The following is a 14,579-nucleotide window of genomic DNA, read 5'->3' on the forward strand; positions in this document are numbered from 1 at the left end:
ATTACAAAAAAATCATTTAAAACTCAAACAAAACAACAACCCTTTTCCCTCAGCTCCTACACTAAAACACAAAGAATACTAAACAGATTTGCCTAGTGAACAGAAAATGAAATAGGAGACACTTTGAATTTTGAGTCAATGAAGTTTTCTTGACAAAAAAATGAAATAACAGTAAATTTTGAGTCAATGAAGTCTTCTTTACGAAAAATGAAATAACAGATGTATCAGAACAAGACAACAATTAAACAACAATTCCAATGTCAAAAAATTACAAAAAAATCATTTAAAACTCTAACAAAACAACAACCCTTTTCCCTCAGCTCCTCCACTTCGCTTTTCCTTTGTTCTTTCCCTCAGCTCCTCCACTTTGCTTTTCCTTTGTTCTTTCCCTTCCCTTTTCCTTGTATCCTATCCCCTAACTCTTTAGCTCCTCCACTTCGCTTTTCCTTTGTTCTTTCCCTTCCCTTTTCCTTGTATCCTAGCCATCAACTCTTCACCTTTCATTTTCACCTCCTATTCCCTCAATTCTTTATTGCCCTGTGCAAAAGCACACACCTCTCCGTACTTACAATTCTTGAACTTTTCAAAGCTAAAACAGAGTTCAGTTTTATACCCCTTCACACGCAACTCATGGTTCCCGTGGGCATAGAAGCATCCTTTTCCAAAGTCACATTTCCGTTGCTTGAAAAGCAGACACGGCTGAGTCTTAAATTTTCTTTTGTTCTGAAGAAATACAAAAATTGCAGTTAGAACCATTTCAAATGTAAATTATTGGAATATCAAAACAATTAATCAGGTCATACCAATGGTGCTTCAGAAGGAGGAGTTGGGAGAGAAGAAGGGGTTGGGAGAGAAGGAGGGGTGGGAGAGTAGCAGGAGGGGATTTGGGAGGAGATGCCTACATAATATACTGCAGTTAGAACCATTTCAACAGCAAATTACATCAACATAATATATAACAGTTAAACAACTTTGAAACAAGTAATATAAATAGACATACCATTTTTCCACTGCGAACTACTTCCGAAAACAACATATACTCAGTTGATGAACTAGGTAAAACTTTGTATTCACCACCATACTAAAACAAACATAACATACAGACAGTAAATATATCTTTCATAATCAATAAATAAAAAAATCTCACATGAAAAACATCTAACATCATCAAAAAAATCAATACAATGTGACCAAAATACAATAAACATCTAACATAAATGAATTCGCAGAACAAAAACATAATCTAATATCATCAAAAAATTAAAACAGCAATAAATAGTATGATCAAACTACAACCTTTTCTGATGGTTCTTGAAAAGATCCATCACCACCAACACCTTCTCCACCTTCTCCACCTTCTAGTACAAAAACAATCAAAAATAAATTCACATGTAAAAACAGAATCTAAAATCATCAAAAAATAAAAACTACATTTTCTGATGGTTCTTGGAAAATCTAACATAATCAAAAAAATAAAAACAAAAATGGAACCTTTTTTGGTAAAGATCCAGAACCACCAACACCGTATCCGCAAGGCTAATACAAACACAATTACATAAATAAATAATTTCGCAGAACAAAAAAAGAATTTAGATTTGAATAGTAAGAAACAATAAAAGGTACCATTTTGCGTGAAAAGTAGGTAAAAGGAACAACGGAAGTTCTACCACGGCTTGATCTTGAATCAGGGGAATCCTAAAAACAAAATATATTTCTTAGGTACATAAATCAAAGGATTAAACCCTAGAAGAATCGAATCACACCGAACACTAACCATTTTCACTATTGCACAGTTGTTGGAAAGAGATGGAAAGAGAGCGATTGTTGCACTGTTGTTGGAAAGAGATGGAAAGAGAGCGATTAATGTGTTTATAGGAGAAAGACGGTTGAGTTGATTAATGTGAATATAAGATAATAGTAGTAAACATATGAATATAACAAATGTATCAGAACAAGACAACAATTAAACAACAATTCCAATAGGGATGTCAACTTGCCTCCGTTAGCGGGGATCTCCGTGGGGATTCTCCGTTTGGGGCCCCAAAGATGGGGAATTTTCCCCCCGCGGGGATGGGGATGGGGATCAAAGTCTCCCCGAAGGCACTTCGGGGACGGGGGTGGCGTAAATATCCTCCGCCCCGTGGAGTCCCCGTCCCGAATAAAATAGCATAATGTCCTTAATTTATATATAATTTTAAATTATTATGTAAGTTTATTTGACATTTTATATAATTAATCTTATGCACAAATTTAAAATATATATGTATTGTTAATAAAAGAGTGATATAAATGATTTTTTCATTTTTTTTTAGTTTGAAAATTTTGTTCGATATTATAGATTAAATATTGTAAAAACAATATATTTATTGGTTAGTTTTTGAAGCTTTTAATTTAAAATTATATATAAAAAAATCATGTTTATAGATCTCCGCATGAACCGTGGGGATCCGTGGGGACCCGCGGGGACGGGGATGGGGGACAAAATCCCCCCGAAGCGGGGATACGAAGTGGGGATGGGGAATAGATTCAATGGCGGGGATTGTGATGGGAATGTCTCCCCCGTCCCCGCCCCGCCCCATTGACATCCCTAAATTCCAATGTCAAAAAAATTACAAAAAAATCATTTAAAACTCAAACAAAACAACAACCCTTTTCCCTCAGGTCCTACACTAAAACAGAAAGAATACTAAATAGATTTGCCTGGTGAACATAAAATGAAATAGGAGACACTTTGAATTTTGAGTCACTGAAGTCTTCTTTACAAAAAATGAAATAAAAGTGAATTTTGAGTCAATGAAGTCTTCTTTACAAAAAATGAAATAACAGTGAATTTTGAGTCAATGAAGTCTTCTTTACAAAAAATGAAATAACAGATGTATCAGAACAAGACAACAATTAAACAACAATTCCAATGTCAAAAAAATTACAAAAAAATCATTTAAAACTCTAACGAAACAACAACCCTTTTCCCTCAGCTCCTACACTAAAATAGAAAGAATACTAAACAGATTTGCCTGGTGAACAGAAAATGAAATAGGAGACACTTTGAATTTTGAGTCAATGAAGTCTTGTTTACAAAAAATGAAATAAAAGTGAATTTTGAGTCAATGAAGTCTTCTTTACAAAAAATGAAATAACAGATGTATCAGAACAAGACAACAATTAAACAACAATTCCAATGTCAAAAAAATTACAAAAAAATCATTTAAAACTCTAACAAAACAACATCCCTTTTCCCTCAGCTCCTACACTAAAACAGAAAGAATACTAAACAGATTTGCTTGGTGAACAGAAAATGAAATAGGAGACACTTTGAATTTTGAGTCAATGAAGTCTTCTTTACAAAAAATGAAATAATAGTGAATTTTGAGTCAATGAAGTCTTCTTTACAAAAAATGAAATAACAGATGTATCAGAACAAGGCAACAATTAAACAACAATTCCAATGTCAAAAAAATTACAAAAAAATCATTTAAAACTCTAACAAAACAACAATCCTTTTCCCTCAGCTCCTCCACTTCGCTTTTCCTTTGTTCTTTCCCTCAGCTCCTCCACTTCGCTTTTCCTTTGTTCTTTCCCTTCCCTTTTCCTTGTATCCTATCCCCCAACTCTTCAGCTCCTCCACTTCGCTTTTCCTTTGTTCTTTCCCTTCCCTTTTCCTTGTATCCTAGCCCTCAACTCTTCACCTTTCACTTTCACCTCCTATTCCCTCAATTCTTTATTGCCCTGCGCAAAAGCACACACCTCTCCGTACTTACAATTCTTGAACTTTTCAAAGCTAAAACAGAGTTCAGTTTTATACCCCTTCACACGCAACTCATGGTTCCCGTGGGCATAGAAGCATCCTTTTCCAAAGTCACATTTCCGTTGCTTGAAAAGCAGACACGGTTGAGTCTTAAACTTTCTTTTGTTCTGAAGAAATACAAAAATTGCAGTTAGAACCATTTCAAATGCAAATTATTGGAATATCAAAACAATTAATCAGGTCATACCAATTGTGCTTCAGAAGGAGGAGTTGGGAGAGAAGAAGGGGTTGGGAGAGAAGGAGGGGGTGGGGGAGTAGAAGGAGGGGATTTGGGAGGAGATGCCTACATAATATACTGCAGTTAGAACCATTTCAACAGCAAATTACATTAACATAATATATAACAGTTAAACAACTTTGAAACAAGTAATATAAATAGACATACCATTTTTCCACTGCGAACTACTTCCGAAAACAACCTATACTCAGTTGATGAACTAGGTAAAACTTTGTATTCACCACCATACAAAAACAAACATAACATACAAACATTAAATATTTCTTTCGTAATCAATAAATAAAAAAATCTCACATGAAAAACATCTAACATCATCAAAAAAATCAATACAATGTGACCAAAATACAATAAACATCTAACATAAATGAATTCGCAGAACAAAAACATAATCTAATATCATCAAAAAATTAAAACAGCAATAAATAGTATGATCAAACTACAACCTTTTCTGATGGTTCATGAAAAGATCCATCACCACCAACACCTTCTCCACCTTCTCCACCTTCTAGTACAAAAACAATCAAAAATAAATTCACATGTAAAAACAGAATCTAAAATCATCAAAAAATAAAAACTACATTTTCTGATGGTTCTTGGAAAATCTAACATAATCAAAAAAATAAAAACAAAAACGGACCCTTTTCTGGTAAAGATCCAGAACCACCAACACCGTCTCCGCAAGGCTAATACAAACACAGTTACATAAATAAATAATTTCGCGGAACAAAAAAAGAATTTAGATTTGAATAGTAAGAAACAATAAAAGGTACCATTTTGCTTGAAAAGTAGGTAAAAGGAACAACAGAAGTTCTACCACGGCTTGATCTTGAATCAGGGGAATCCTTAAAACAAAATATATTTCTTAGGTACATAAATCAAAGGATTAAACCCTAGAAGAATCGAATCACACTGAACACTAACCATTTTCACTATTGCAATGTTGTTGGAAAGAGATGGAAAGAGAGCGATTGTTGCACTGTTGTTGGAAAGAGATGGAAAGAGAGCGATTAATGTGTTTATAGGAGAAAGACGGTTGAGTAAATTAATGTGAATATAAGATAATAGTAGTAAACATATGAATATAACAGATGTATCAGAACAAGACAACAATTAAACAACAATTCCAATGTCAAAAAAATTACAAAAAAATCATTTAAAACTCTAACAAAACAACAACCCTTTTCCCTCAGCTCCTACACTAAAACAGAAAGAAGACTAAATAGATTTGCCTGGTGAACATAAAATGAAATAGGAGACACTTTGAATTTTGAGTCAATGAAGTCTTCTTTACAAAAAATGAAATAAAAGTGAATTTTGAGTCAACGAAGTCTTCTTTACAAAAAAATGAAATAACAGATGTATCAGAACAAGACAACAATTAAACAACAATTCCAATGTCAAAACAATTACAAAAAAATCATTTAAAACTCTAACAAAACAACAACCCTTTTCCCTCAGCTCCTACACTAAAATAGAAAGAATACTAAACAGATTTGCCTGGTGAACAGAAAATGAAATAGGAGACACTTTGAATTTTGAGTCAATGAAGTCTTCTTTACAAAAAATGAAATAACAGTGAATTTTGAGTCAATGAAGTCATCTTTACAAAAAATGAAATAACAGATGTATCAGAACAAGACAACAATTAAACAACAATTCCAATGTCAAAAAAATTACAAAAAAATCATTTAAAACTCTAACAAAACAACAACCCTTTTCCCTCAGCTCCTACACTAAAACAGAAAGAATACTGAACAGATTTGCCTGGTGAACAGAAAATGAAATAGGAGACACTTTGAATTTTGAGTCAATGAAGTCTTCTTTACAAAAAATGAAATACCAGTGAATTTTTAGTCAATGAAGTCTTCTTTACAGAAAATGAAATAGCAGATGTATAAGAACAAGACAACAAATAAACAACAATTCCAATGTCAAAAAAATTACAAAAAAAACATTTAAAACTCTAACAAAACAACAACCCTTTTCCCTCAGCTCCTACACTAAAACAGAAAGAATACTAAAAAGATTTGCCTGGTGAACAGAAAATGAAATAGGAGACACTTTGAATTTTGAGTCAAAGAAGTCTTCTTTACAAAAAAATGAAATAACAGTGAATTTTGATTCAATGAAGTCTTCTTTACAAAAAATGAAATAACAGATGTATCAGAACAAGTCAACAATTAAACAACAATTCCAATGTCAAAAAAATTACAAAAAAATCATTTAAAACACTAACGAAACAACAACCCTTTTCCCTCAGCTCCAACACTAAAACAGAAAGAATACTAAACAGATTTGCATGGTGAACAGAAAATGAAATAGGAGACACTTTGAATTTTGAGTCAATGACGTCTTCTTTACAAAAAATGAAATAACAGTGAATTTTGAGTCAATGAAGTCTTCTTTACAAAAAATGAAATAACAGATGTATCAGAATAAGACAACAATTAAACAACAATTCCAATGTCAAAAGAATTACATAAAAATCATTTAAAACTCTAACAAAACAACAACCCTTTTCCCTCAGCACCTCCACTTCGCTTTTCCTTTGTTCTTTCCCTCAGCTCCTCCACTTCGCTTTTCCTTTGTTCTTTCCCTCAGCTCCTCCACTTCGCTTTTCCTTTGTTCTTTCCCTTCCCTTTTCCTTGTATCCTAGCCCTTAACTCTTCAGCCCCTCCACTTTGCTTTTCCTTTGTTCTTTCCCTTCCCTTTTCCTTGTATCCTAGCCCTCAATACTTCACCTTTTACTTTCACCTCCTATTCCCTCAATTCTTTATTGCCCTACGCAAAAGCACACACCTCTCCGTACTTACAATTCTTGAACTTTTCAAAGCTAAAACAGAGTTCAGTTTTATACCCCTTCACACGCAACTCATGGTTCCCGTGGGCATAGAAGCATCCTTTTCCAAAGTCACATTTCCGTTGCTTGAAAAGCAGACACGGCTGAGTCTTAAATTATCTTTTGTTCTGAAGAAATAAAATTGCAGTTAGAACCATTTCAAATGCAAATTATTGGAATATCAAAACAATTAATCAGGTCATACCAATTGTGCTTCAGAAGGAGGAGTTGGGAGAGAAGGAGGGGTGGGAGAGTAGAAGGAGGGGATTTGGGAGGAGATGCCTACATAATATACTGCAGTTAGAACCATTTCAACAGCAAATTACATCAACATAATATATAACAGTTAAACAACTTTGAAACAAGTAATATAAATAGACATACCATTTTCCACTGCGAACTACTTCCGAAAACAACCTATACTCAGTTGATGAACTAGGTAAAACTTTGTATTCACCACCAGACTAAAACAAACATAACATACAAACAGTAAATATATCTTTCATAATCAATAAATAAAAAAATCTCACATGAAAAACATCTAACATCATCAAAAAAATCAATACAATGTGACCAAAATACAATAAACATCTAACATAAATGAATTCGCAGAACAAAAACATAATCTAATATCATCAAAAAATTAAAACAGCAATAAATAGTATGATCAAACTACATCCTTTTCTGATGGTTCTTGAAAAGATCCATCACCACCAACACCTTCTCCACCTTCTAGTACAAAAACAATCAAAAATAAATTCACAAGTAAAAACAGAATCTAAAATCATCAAAAAATAAAAATTACATTTTCTGATGGTTCTTGGAAAATCTAACATAATAAAAAAAGTAAAAATAAAAATGGACCCTTTTCTGGTAAAGATCCAGAACCACCAACACCGTCTCCGCAAGGCTAATACAAACACAGTTACATAAATAAATAATTTCGCAGAACAAAAAAATAATTTAGATTTGAATAGTAAGAAACAATAAAAGGTACCATTTTGCGTGAAAAGTAGGTAAAAGGAACAACGGAAGTTCTACCACGGCTTGATCTTGAATCAGGGGAATCCTAAAAACAAAATATATTTCTTAGGTACATAAATCAAAGGATTAAACCCTAGAAGAAACGAATCACACCGAACACTAACCATTTTCACTATTGCACTATTGCTGGAAAGAGATGGAAAGAGAGCGATTGTTGCACTATTGTTGGAAAAAGATGGAAAGAGAGCGATTAATGTGTTTATTGGAGAAAGACGGTTGAGTAGATTAATGTGAATATAAGATAATAGTAGTAAACATATGAATATAACAGATGTATCAGAATAAGATAACAATTAAACAACAATTCCAATGTCAAAAAAATTACAAAAAAATCATTTAAAACTCTAACAAAACAACAACCCTTTTCCCTCAGCTCCTACACTAAAACAGAAAGAACACTCAATAGATTTTCCTGGTGAACATAAAATGAAATAGGAGACACATTGAATTTTGAGTCAATGAAGTCTTCTTTACAAAAAATGAAATAAAAGTGAATTTTGAGTCAATGAAGTCTTCTTTACAAAAAATGAAATAACAGATGTATCAGAACAAGACAACAATTAAACAACAATTCCAATGTCAAAAAAATTACAAAAAAAAATCATTTAAAACTCTAACAAAACAACAACCTTTTCCCTCAGCTCCTACACTAAAATAGAAAGAATACTAAACAGATTTGCCTGGTGAACAGAAAATGAAATAGGAGACACTTTGAATTTTGAGTCAATGAAGTCTTCTTTACAAAAAATGAAATAACAGTGAATTTTGAGTCAATGAAGTCTTCTTTACAAAAAATGAAATAACAGATGTATCAGAACAAGACAACAATTAAACAACAATTCCAATGTCAAAAAAGTTACAAAAAAATCATTTAAAACTCTAACAAAACAACAACCCTTTTCCCTCAGCTTCTCCACTTCGCTTTTCCTTTGTTCTTTCCCTCAGCTCCTCCACTTCGCTTTTCCTTTGTTCTTTCCCTTCCCTTTTCCTTGTATCCTAGCCCTCAACTCTTCAGCTCCTCCACTTCGCTTTTCCTTTGTTCTTTCCCTTCCCTTTTCCTTGTATCCTAGCCCTCAACTCTTCACCTTTCACTTTCACCTCCTATTCCCTCAATTCTTTATTGCCCTGCGCAAAAGCACACACCTCTCCGTACTTACAATTCTTGAACTTTTCAAAGCTAAAACAGAGTTCAGTTTTATACCCCTTCACACGCAACAGAGTTCAGTTTTATACCCCTTAAAACGAGACAGTTAAGTTCAATGTATCTCCGAAAGTTCTAGAAACGAGATGATTAAGTTCAATAAGTCTAAGAAAGGTCTATGAGTGTGAGTATGTGTGTAGAGTATAAGTTAGAAAGTTTGTGTGATCCTTAGAAGGCGGAAAGATTGGAGGAACCTACGTTTTTAAAATTAGCAGTACGAGTGATACCTGCATGGGAAAGGAGAACTACAAACTCACGCGCCTGCATGGATGGTCATATATCACGCGCCTGCATAGTGCCCATTTCCAAATTGAATTTATATATATATATATATATATATATATATATATATATATATATATATATATATATATATATTTGTGGGAGCATATCAAGTGAGAGCATTTTTAAATGAGAGATGAGAGGAAGAAATATCAACCATTGGATTCATCAAGAAAGAGAATGTTACTACATTAATGAGGCTTTTAATTTCTCTCTCTTGATGAATCTAATGGTTGATATTTCTTCCTCTCATCTCTTATTTAAAAATACTCTCACTTGATATGCTCCCATATATATATATATATATATATTAAAAGCAGAAACGACAAAAAATGTACAAATTGAAATAAAAATCGGAAAGATTCAAGCCAGATCTCAGCTCGGGGTCGGAAATTTGATGGTCCATCTCCGGATTTGAAAGTTTCACATTTCGGATCTAAAAGCAGAGTAGAACTCAGATCGAGAACTTATAGAACTCAAATCGGGAGAAAAAAAGTAGAGAGCATGATAAGAGGAGGGTAATCCGAATACTGAAACACTGAAGTAGACGAGAATAAAACTAGGATTCATGACATGAGAAAAAACAATGTAGACAAGAATAAAACCAGGATTCATGAGATGAGAGAAATCACTGAAATAGACGGGAATAAAACCAGGATTCATGACAAGGGAGAAAACAATACAATGAAATAGATGAGAATAAAACTAGGGTTCATGACACGAGAGAAAACGGCCGCTAAGGAGAAAAATGGATCTAACATTACAAATGAAATGAGTCAGAAAACCTACTAGGTTGGTTTAAGTATTGTAAGGTTGGACATATTGAGCGGGATCTGACCCGACCCATAGTGCAATATTTAGCGGGTTTTAACCTTGCACTAATAATTAAATGGTTTAAAATATATTATTTAAAAAAACATACATATATATTAATCAAATAAAATAATTACATTGCCGACTAATCAATATTATATATTTTACTAAGTCACACAAATTTGTTTAAATTAGTTGTGTGTCGTTTTGAAGATAAAGAAAAATAAAGATAGATGAAGCATAATTGAAACAAGAGAAAGTACATTTAAATGGATTTAAATATATACATTTAAATAAGGAGCGTGAGTAAAGTTTTTTTTTTTAAAATAGGCAATGATATATTAATGGGAGTATAAGGGATACTCCGCCCGATTACAATAGACGAGACTCGCGCGTCCAAACCAACTGGAGCCACAAGATGCAATACAAGAACAAGCCTAAAAACTGCAAAAGCAAAAGAATAACTATGCTGCACTTAGCGAACAGGGAGCAAAAGAAAGCACCAAAAAACTCCCTCTAACCAACAGCACCCCAACCACAAGAAGACTGTACCAACTGGCAGCCAACACAGTTGAACGACCGCGGCGATAAAACAAAGACAAGCAGCTGCCTCTGAACGCTACAGAACTGCTCTCTCCAGACCAAATCAACAACAGCGAAAGAGAACTCTGGAAAAACACCGCAGCGGGAACAAGACTCCAGCAGGAGAAAAACAACAGACTTAGGTGAATCCGGAAAAATTCAACCTCATCCACACGACGCCGATAATCAACAAACAGCAATCAACAGAGCTAAAGATGTCTCCCTACCAAATGAAAGCATTGCCCGACCACCAAAAAAACTCCAATCGAACACATTACTAATCCGGAAAACAATTAATTGGTAGCTTGTACCACTCGTAAAAAGAAGAGGAGGGATACTTCAAATGAGATCTAGATAGCCAACTCCACGAAAAAAACATAACATTGTAGACCACCGTATCAAAACAGTAGGATGCTTGATCGAAGATAATGGAATTGCGCATTATCCAAACACTCCAAATCAAAGCCATCCAAATCGAATTGATCTTCGACTTGGAGGCAACCCCCTTCGTCTTCTCTTGGATTGCATCAAACGACATGAACTCTTCAAAGTTGAACAAAACATCTTCCCCTAGCCACCCATAGATCTTCTCCCACGCTTTCAGTGAAACATTACAGGAAAAGAAAATATGGGACAATGATTCTGGTTCATTCCCGCAAAAAACACACGACAAGCTAGAGATATTATCCACTCCTCTATAAATCAATGCATCAATAGTGGGAATCCTTGAAGTAAAGAATCTCCACGCAAAAATTTGAATCCTTAAAGGGAACGACAAACTCCACACAATCTTCAACCTTTCAATCACTTCAGGCTGCCATGCATTGTTCTTCCGCGCAGCAGTCAAGCACGCCACTGAGGCCACCGAAAACAGCCCGTCTAGATTTGGAATCCATTCGAAACTGTCCTCAGTGCTATTGCTGAACCGGACAGACGCCAGCAGCGAAATGAGCTGCTGCCACTGAGCACCCAACTCAGTGCTGGAAGTGACTAAGAGAGCCTTTTCCTCCGATCCAAAAATGACGATCGGGCACCAAACAGCATCACCATCCAGCCTATTAACAGCAGCAAAAACAGTGACAAAAGTATTTGTGGATACAGTGAACAAATCCGGAAATAACACTTGGAAGGAATTGTCCCCCCACCACTTGCTAGTCCAAAATAAAACATTCTTTCCGTTGTCCGCAATGCAACAAATATGACACGGGAAGCCCTCGTCCCCTAACCCCGACTGTATGTCGTTTGCTAGAATGTCCCTCCACCACTTAGATTCTTTATGTTTCCGTCCTCCTTCGACATAACCTTGCACCTTCAACTTTGGAACGCCATATCTTGCCTCCAAGAATTTACGCCAAATTGCACTATCCTCCGTAAGTATTCTCCACTTCCACTTAAGGAGAAGAGCGTTGTTGATTTCACCGACGTCTCTAATACCGAGGCCTCCTTTGTCCTTTGGTTTGCAAACCTTTTTCCAATCGACCCAATGGATACACCTAGAATTCTTGTTGCCTCCCCAAAGAAACTTACTAATGATCCCTCTAATTTCCTTCAAGACCACACCCAGAGCTTTGTAGAAAGATAATAAGAATGTGGGAATAGCATTAAGGACCGCATTGATAAGCGTCACTCTACCTCCGACGGAGATGAATTTCCTTTTCCACAAAGAGAGTCTACTTTTGATTTTGTTCACAACTCTCGTCCAAACTTTCCTCCTACTATGATTGTCACCCACGCTTATTCCAAGGAAAGTGAAGGGGATCTCTCCCCTTTTACAACCAAGGAAGTGAGTAGCTGTATTCAAGAACCACTCTCCTACATTAACCCCATACACGTTACTTTTAGAGAAGTTGATTTTCAAACCCGATACCAATTCGAAACCTCTTAACACAACTTTCAAACTCCAAAGGTTGTCGCTAGTAGGCTCTCCGATGATAATGGTATCGTCCATGAATTGTAGAATATCCACACACTCCTCTTCCCCAAACTTAAACGGATGATAGTCCCCCATAATCGCCGATTTCCTTACAAGAGCCGTTAGACCTTCCATGGCTAAAACAAAGAGAAACGGGGAGATAGGATCACCTTGTCTCAATCCCTTATGGACCAGAAATTCTTTAGAAGGGATACCATTCACAAGCACGGACATAAAGCTATCGAACACACAAGCTTCCATCCACAATTGCCACTTCTCCCCGAATCCCATGGACCTTAACACAAGTCTAAGATAGTCCCAAGAAACGGAATCGCAGGCCTTTTCAAAATCCATCTTTAGGAAAAAACAACTCTTCTTGAATCTTCTAGACCAATCAATTATTTCGTTCACCAACACCACGCCGTCCATCATGTTTCTTCCTGGCACAAAAGCGGTTTGGTTAGGGGACACCAAATTACCGATCACCAACTTTAATCTAGCGGCCATCACTTTAGAGACAATCTTATAGAGACTCCCGACCAAGCAAATGGGGCGGTACTCGCTTAAGTCTTGGGGATTGTTTGATTTTGGTATAAGAGCAATAAAAGAAGATTTGATGGACTTCACTAACTTTCCTTTGGAGTGGAAATCCAAGAAGAATCTCATTAAGTCTTCCTTAAGCAAGCTCCAAAAAGACTTGAAGAACTCCAACGTGAAACCATTCGGCCCCGGACTCTTATTCCCATCACACGCCCATATAGCCTCCTTCACCTCCGTCTCAAGGAACGGAGCTTCCAACAACTCCCTATCCATAGTGGACAACTTGCCGGTACCTAGATCAAGGGGAACCGGTCTCTCTCCCACTCCCTCTTTGAAGAAACCGCAAAAATTATCGAAAACGCAACTTTTAATGTTGTCCACATCGTCCAATCTCCCCCTATCGGACTCTAGGGAACACAAAGAGTTCCTCCCCTTCCTACATCTCAACGATCTATGGAAGAATCGAGAATTGCTATCCCCTTCCAACAACCAAGTTTGCCTAGATTTTAGCCGAAGCAAACCTTCCTTCTTGTTGAGATTCTCCCAAAAGACTTCCACCTCTTTGGCCCTTTTTTGGACCACATCATCCGGTACGTTACCTGCAAAAAAAACAAACTCGTTATCTAAATCGTGGATCTCCTTGCTAGCGTTGTTGATTTTAAGATCTATCCATCCGTACACCACTTTATTCCACCAAGAAAGCCTTCCTTTCAACACTTTCAACTTTTCCACCAAGCAAAAATCGCCTCTCCCTTTCACTTTAATAGTACTCCACTCCTTCTCCACAAAGTTATTAAAATCTTTATATCTCAACCAATTATTGTTGAACTTGAAAGGTTTAGGCCCCCAGTCTTTCCTATTGTCCTTTATCCATATAGGGGCGTGATCGGACAAATCTCTCCCTCCTATGACTTGAGCTCCCACTTTCCAATCCACCATTAGACTTTTCGAAAGCAAGATCCTGTCAATTCTACTCATGGCTTTTCCGTTGCTATTAAACCAAGTAAACTTTCCGCCGATAGTTGGTGGATCCACCAACTCCATATCCTCCATGAAACTCCTAAAAAGATTTATCTCACTCCTATGGTTCCTTGAAGAGGTCCCTATCCTTTCTTCGATATGAGAGATGGAATTGAAATCCCCCCACACACCATGCACCTGGAATATTGTTGTTTTAGCCTCGATAATGTGACGCCAAGTCCTTCTTCAAGAAGAAGCATCGCAAGCCGCATACACATTCACCAAATAAACTAAACTGCCATCCAAATTCACACACAAACCCAAGAAACCCTCCCCCCTAAAACTGAATAGCGGATTAAAAAA

General features: G+C 35.9%; 1 protein-coding gene across 1 annotated transcript; it reads right to left on the reverse strand.

The window, feature by feature from the left end:
• Positions 1 to 757: 757 nt before the first annotated feature.
• On the reverse strand, positions 758 to 14,309 carry LOC131624220 (uncharacterized). Its single transcript, XM_058895179.1, has 17 exons — positions 11,187 to 14,309; positions 7,880 to 7,951; positions 7,747 to 7,792; positions 7,559 to 7,614; positions 7,267 to 7,346; positions 4,965 to 5,019; positions 4,814 to 4,885; positions 4,681 to 4,726; positions 4,487 to 4,548; positions 4,338 to 4,398; positions 4,191 to 4,252; positions 3,993 to 4,088; positions 1,624 to 1,695; positions 1,492 to 1,536; positions 1,297 to 1,404; positions 1,001 to 1,081; positions 758 to 898 (listed from the first exon to the last, which is right to left on the reverse strand). The coding sequence occupies exons 1-17, from the start codon at positions 14,307 to 14,309 to the stop codon at positions 758 to 760; spliced, it is 4,278 nt and encodes a 1,425-aa protein (XP_058751162.1).
• Between the last annotated feature and the right edge of the window lie 270 nt (positions 14,310 to 14,579).

The sequence above is a fragment of the Vicia villosa genome, unplaced genomic scaffold, assembly GCF_029867415.1.
Source record: "Vicia villosa cultivar HV-30 ecotype Madison, WI unplaced genomic scaffold, Vvil1.0 ctg.000108F_1_1, whole genome shotgun sequence".
NCBI classification, from domain to species: Eukaryota; Viridiplantae; Streptophyta; class Magnoliopsida; order Fabales; family Fabaceae; genus Vicia; species Vicia villosa.

Coding starts and splice junctions, on each gene's coding strand:
- LOC131624220 (XM_058895179.1), bottom strand. CDS start 14,309: ATGGAGGATATGGAGTTGGTGGATCCACCAACTATCGGCGGAAAGTTT. Junction 7,793..7,879: donor CCTACTTTTCACGCAAAATG/GTACCTTTTATT, acceptor TGTTTGTATTAG/CCTTGCGGAGACGGTGTTGG. Junction 4,886..4,964: donor ACATTGCAATAGTGAAAATG/GTTAGTGTTCAG, acceptor TTTTGTTTTAAG/GATTCCCCTGATTCAAGATC.